Source organism: Melanerpes formicivorus, unplaced genomic scaffold, assembly GCF_026170545.1.
Source record: "Melanerpes formicivorus ecotype bairdi unplaced genomic scaffold, bMelFor1.0.p_v2 SCAF_4, whole genome shotgun sequence".
NCBI lineage: Eukaryota > Metazoa > Chordata > Aves > Piciformes > Picidae > Melanerpes > Melanerpes formicivorus.
Genome location: NW_027142356.1, coordinates 24,006,968 through 24,012,967, shown reverse-complemented (window position 1 = coordinate 24,012,967; position 6,000 = coordinate 24,006,968). Strand labels below are relative to the sequence as shown.

General features: G+C 57.2%; 1 protein-coding gene across 1 annotated transcript; it reads left to right on the top strand.

Moving 5' to 3' along the window:
* The first annotated feature begins 384 nt into the window (after positions 1 to 384).
* Positions 385 to 5,975, top strand: DUSP4 (dual specificity phosphatase 4). The gene is made up of 4 exons (XM_068137323.1): positions 385 to 865; positions 3,812 to 3,948; positions 4,334 to 4,553; positions 4,777 to 5,975. Exons 1-4 carry the CDS (start codon positions 472 to 474, stop codon positions 5,160 to 5,162), a joined length of 1,137 nt encoding a protein of 378 aa, XP_067993424.1. The 5' UTR covers positions 385 to 471; the 3' UTR covers positions 5,163 to 5,975.
* Positions 5,976 to 6,000: the final 25 nt, after the last annotated feature.

The window sequence follows — 6,000 nt, the reverse complement described above, 5'->3', positions numbered from 1 at the left end:
GCCCCGCCGCGTGTGCCCGCGTGTGCGCAGGGCAGGCTGTGCCCCGCCGCGTGCCCCGCGCCTCCCGCGACCCGGGGGGGTCTCGGCGGGGGCGACGCCGTGCACGGGCAGGGGCCAAGGGCTGCCCAGCGGTGACAAAGCAGCGGCGCCGCCCCCGGGGCCGCCCGCCGCTCTCCCCATTCACAAGGCCGGGAGAACATGGCCGGCGCGGCGGGGAGGCGCGATGCTTCATTTTTGTGAATGGAGGCGGTGACGTGGCGCGCGCGCGCCCGCCCGCCGCCTCCCGTCCATTCATGCGGCTCCGGCGCGGGATGAATGGGCGGGGCGGGGCGAATGGGCGGGGGCGCGCGCCGACAGCCGCCGGGTAGTAAAGGCTTCGCCGTGCGCGGGGGTGCGCGAGCGGCACCGGCAGCGGCACCGGCAGCGGCGCCGGCAGCGGGCGCAGGAGCCCCGCCACTACCGCTCCCCGCCATGGTGGCCACCGAGGGGCTGCGGGAGATGGAGGGCAGCGCGCTGCGGCGCCTGGTCTGCCGCGACGAGGCCGGCGCCGGCGGCCCCGGGCGCTGCCTGGTGCTGGACTGCCGCCCCTTCCTGGCGCACAGCGCCGGCCACATCCGCGGCGCCCTCAATGTCCGCTGCAATACGATCGTAAGGCGGCGGGCCAAGGGCGCCGTCAGCCTGGAGCAGATCCTCCCGGCGGAGGCCGAGGTGCGGGCACGGCTGCGCGCCGGGCTCTACGCCGCCGTCGTGGTGTACGACGAGCGCAGCCCGCGCGCCGAGGCCCTGCGCGACGACAGCACCGTGGCGCTGGTGGTGCGCGCGCTCCGTCGCGACACGGCGCGCGCGGACATCCGCCTCCTGGCAGGTACCGGCGTGGGTAGGGGGTGTGCGTGTGCGTGGCTGTGGTCGTAGGGGTCCTGGGACGTGGCCGAAGGCAGCCCCCCTATTCTCCCGCCCCGCGCCTCTCTGGGGCTCCCGGCTGCCGGGGTCCGGCCTTGCCGCACCCTGTGCTCGCTGTTCCCCTCTCTGCCCTGCTAGGAGTTGGGAGCCGGCCGGTGGGCGGGTGCTACATTCGGGGGGCGCCCCCAGCGTGGCTGTGGCCCCGAAGGTTGGGTGCTGGGGCAGTTGGCGGCGCGGGCATACACCCGTGCGTGGAGGGCCCCCGAGGGACAAGGTTTGAGCCACCTCAGGGCCAACCAGCTGAGGGGTGGGCCCCGTTTCTCTTGCCGGGGACCCGGCCTGGGCTGGGTTTGCCCGCAGACCGGGGGAAAAGGTGCAAACCCATTGGCACAAGCCGCTGTCGATGGAAGCAGAGGGGAGGTGGATCCCCTTCTTTGTCTGGGTTCATCCCCAGCCCCACAGTGCAGACAAGGTCTTTGTGCAGGACCAAATACTTGCTGTCGTGCCGATGTCCCTTTGCAATGAGAAGAACCGCCCGGGATGCCTCTTGAGCTCCTTTCTGCGGCTACAGCAGCGATCAGGGCTTCCCTTCGCCGCGCTCGCAGCGTCCGCCTGTGTTACAAGAGATGCCTGAGCAGCTGGAGCTGCTGGTCCTGAGAGCTGCCGTGAGATGCTGTAGGGAAAGGGGATGCTCATCTGGGCTGCTTGGATGAGCTCCACGGTTTGTTTTTGTTTTTGGTTTCTTTCTTTCTTTCTTTCTTTTTTGTTTACAGCCTCAGAGCTAATTGAGTTGCAAACCATTAGGAGATTTGATAGATGGAGGAGGTAGCGATTCTCTTGTGCTAGACAGTAAAACCAGCAGGAGCTACTCCAAGGGTGTAATATGAGGTGCTGCTGCGACGGTGCCTGAACAGCAAGGGCTCGCTGGGGTACATGCCTTTGGGCCCTTTGCTGTGAGACATCACGGTGCTGGGAGCCACACATGTAGCAGGATGCGCTGCTGTCCTTCAAGGGTGGCCCTGTGTCAGCTGAGAGCTTCTGGTGCCCCCGTGGTTCTCATTGAGGTTGTTTGGGGTTTCCAGTCTTTTACTTTGAAGAGAATAGGCTCCTGGAGACTCAGTCTTGGCTGTAGGGACTCCTTCCTCACTTACCACAGAGCTTCTAAAATAATCAAGTTTGCATAAGAGCAATGTGAAGCCAGCACTGTGCATCTCCAAATGCATATTTGTCTGGTGCCGGTCATGATGAAGACGCAGATCTGTTTTGTGCACTCAGTCTGCTGTCAGCTTCCCTGTGAAGCAGGCTGTGTTGCTTGATGGTGGGAGCCTGCACAGTGCGGTGCCAGTGCTGGGCAGGGTCTGCACACAACCAGGAGCTGCACACCACTGGATGGAGCTGCTGGATATGGTGCTTGGCTGAATAGGCCTTAGATACGATGAGAAACATTGGAAAAAAAACATCTCTGGCTGTTCAAAAAGGTCACTTTGCCTTCCCAAGGAGGGAGCCCATTTCTGCACATTACCCTGGATAGCTTATCTCTTGGGATGGTGCAATGGCCACTGGAGTGGGATGTAGTAGATCCAGGGACTTTTGGATCAGACCTCCTGAAGGTGTCTAACAGGGCACTTGTATTTGGGTGCTCCTCCAAACTGAACCAGTAGGACTGGAAAGGGATGTTAGGCTGTGGAAATGCAGCCTCTCTGAACTGTCCAGCTTGTGTGGGAGGAACAATGCAAACTGAGTGATGCATAAGCATGGTTCTACATTAAGGTACTAAAGCCCTTCCTTGCTAAGGTGGAGTAAAACATAAAGGCCACTAAGATGCTGGCAAAATTGGTCTCTAACTGCCCAGAGATTCCTGGGCTGCTTTGCTGGAGATGCTTGCATCCACTGGTCGTCCAAACATCCAGCCTTGTTCAGGGCAGTCTCAGAGCAAGGGCTGGATAAAGGAAGATGTGTCCTGCTGTGTGTGCTCTGCAACCATGAATCTGCAGACAAAGGTCCTGCCATTGTGAGGGGGTCCTGAAGAGCTATGATGGGAGTCAGGGCTTGGTCTAGCTGGATTCCTGTGCTGATGGTAAAATACCCAATTCCCATTTGTTTTAAGGTTCAAGGTCAGACTTTACAAGGATGTCAGGGTTGCTGATTTGATTTGAATGAGGAAAAAGATCTTAGCAGAAGTGTTTATGTGCAGTCAACACTGCAGGTTCCCTGTTGTGGCAAATCAGTGGGGTTTGCTCTTTTTTTGCCTACTGCTAGGAAGGTCTGGGGTTGCCTTTACTTATGCCCCTGGTAGCAGGTCAAAGGAGTAAGCTGCTCTTTCACAGGGCACTCACCTCTATGTTCATCTTGTACCCTTAGGTGCTCTCTGGAGAGAAGCTTTGCTGTGTAGGTAGCTTTGCTGTACCTGGCTAGTGCCAGGGCTTCCCATACCTGTTGTATTGGAACTTTGAGGCTGGAGAGTCAGGCTGGGAAAATGAGAGATCTTCCTGTGCTTTGTGGCAGGGTGATAGGTCTAGGAAAGCTGGGAACTGAGCAGTCTTGGCCTGAGAGCAGCTTTTCCCAACAAAGTCTGAGGGTGCTGCCAGCAAATCATCTCACCACCATCTTTAAGAGCAACCTTGGCCTGGTGTTTTTGGCAGTAGGCACGATGGGGACTAAACCCTGGACCAGAGGCTTTGGGCAGTCAAGAGAATTTCAGAACTCTTGGTCCATGGGAATGGTGTGACCTCAGGGATTACCCTCTTGCTGCCAAGAGCCTGATTGCTCATCCTGGGGCAGGAGACCACTCAGCATCACTGTAGCACTGTATAGGGCAAAGGGCATGGTGACATGGGTCAGCCTGAGCGATGTTGTTCTGCAGTGCAGGGAACATGGCATGGGCTAACGCCTCGTGCCTCTCTCCATGCAGGGGGTTATGAGCGCTTCTCCTCGGAGTACCCTGAATTCTGTGCAAAATCCAAGGCCCTGAGCAACGTGTCACCCCCCACCAGTGCCGAGACCCTGGATCTGGGCTGCAGTTCCTGTGGGACTCCTCTTCATGACCAGGTATGTCTAGAAGCCTGGTTGTCAGCTATTTTGACTGCTCCTTCCTGTGTTGCAGCCTGGCCCTCCTGGAGTCTTTCTGATCTTCCTCACCTGTGGCCTGCAGAGCCAGAGCCCTGTTCCCTATCCTCTCATGGGAGAGTATAGTGCTCCTTGGGGATTGGAAAAGCCCAAATCCTGTTAACCACACCAGCCTGTTCCTGAATGGGATGAAAAAGGCAGAAATTAGTTTAACTGAACTCAGAAAGGCAGCTTCCATTTTCCCTTTTGAGGGCCCTAGATCAGGTGTCGGGTTCCAGCACCAAGGGCCTCCAAGTCACCTAGATGTGTGTCTTTCCCACTGCTGTCCGCTGGTCACCCCAGTATTATTTGTATTTCTCTGTAACAGGGTGGCCCTGTGGAAATCCTTCCCTTCCTCTACCTTGGCAGTGCCTACCATGCTGCCCGTCGGGATATGCTTGATGCGCTGGGCATCACAGCCCTACTGAACGTCTCCTCAGACTGCCCCAACCACTTTGAGGGGCACTACCAGTACAAATGTATCCCTGTGGAAGATAACCACAAAGCTGACATCAGCTCCTGGTTCATGGAGGCAATTGAGTACATTGGTGAGTGCCTGCACAGAGGAGCTGTGTCCATGTGTTACTGGGGCTGGTGGTGGGGCTCCTGCCTCAAAGAGCTGGAGCCTTTGGCTGGGAAGGTACTAGGGCCCATCAGGGTCCAGGACATTTGTTGCATTGGTGGGAGGTCAGTCACTTCCTGCATGTTTGGGTGAGGGGTTCGGCTTTGTTGAAGGTTATTGGTCTCATGTCTTATCCCACGGTTCTCTAGACTCAGTGAAGGAGTGTTGTGGCCGAGTCCTAGTCCACTGCCAAGCTGGTATCTCCCGCTCGGCCACCATCTGCTTGGCTTATCTGATGATGAAGAAGCGTGTCAAGCTGGAGGAGGCCTTTGAGTTTGTCAAGCAGCGCCGGAGCATCATCTCCCCTAACTTCAGCTTCATGGGGCAGCTGCTGCAGTTCGAGTCACAGGTGTTGGCCACCTCGTGTGCAGTAGAAGCTGTCAGCCCCTCGGGGACGCTGCGGGAACGGGGCAAGGCCACCTCCACCCCCACCTCTCAGTTTGTCTTCAGCTTCCCAGTCTCTGTTGGTGTCCATGCCACTCCCAGCAGCCTCCCATACCTGCACAGCCCCATCACCACGTCACCCAGCTGTTAGCTCAGGGCCTGAGACTGGCCGGGCAGATAGTGCCAGGCGTGGAGGGGGCAGGCGGGCTCGGAGCCCTGTAACGTTAAGCAATAGCGCCGGACACTGCCAGTAACCCTGGACTCAACGTCTTTTTCGTAGAGAAACTTCTTACCTCATCTTGGGTTTTTTTGCTTTTTAATTTTAGGTTTTGAAAGCACCGAAGTTGTAAAAGCCACGAACCCTGACACTGTCCAGGCTCTTTGCGGGAGGGGAAAAAAATAGCATCCTGGGTTTCCTCAAGTGCCTGGTCGTCATCTCTTTCCATCCCTAGTTTGTTGTTTTGCTTAAAAAAAGAGACATCCCTTTCTCCCCACATTCCTGCCCCTAGCTCATCTGGGTTGAAAAGGGAGCATACCCTCTTTTTATTGAGCAGCAGACTTCCCCTTGCACAAACCGACATGGGTGCGTGCGGTGGGTGCTGCTTACCTGAGCCAGCTATACTGGGTGACAAGCAGAGCTGCAGGCAGGGCCTTGGGGCAAGCAGGAGCAGTGGTGGCACAGTGCTGTCTGCAGTCAGCCTCCCCCCTGCCAGTGCCCGGGGAGCTGACGCAGGAGCTTTTGGTCCAAGCCTAGAAAATGCCTCATCTTCAACCCAGTGGGAGCCTTCTTTCCCACCCTGCCTGTCTCCTTCCCCCCAGTCCCATCCAAGACACCAGATGCCTGTGTGGCTGATGTACATATGTATGGTTTTGTTCCTTTTTTTTTATTTTAGAACTTATTTATTGCCTGAGGGAGGGAGAAAACACCGTTTGGAGAAAATAAAAATAAAACTGTTTTCAACAATTGTGGCTGGTGCAGGTTTGTCCTG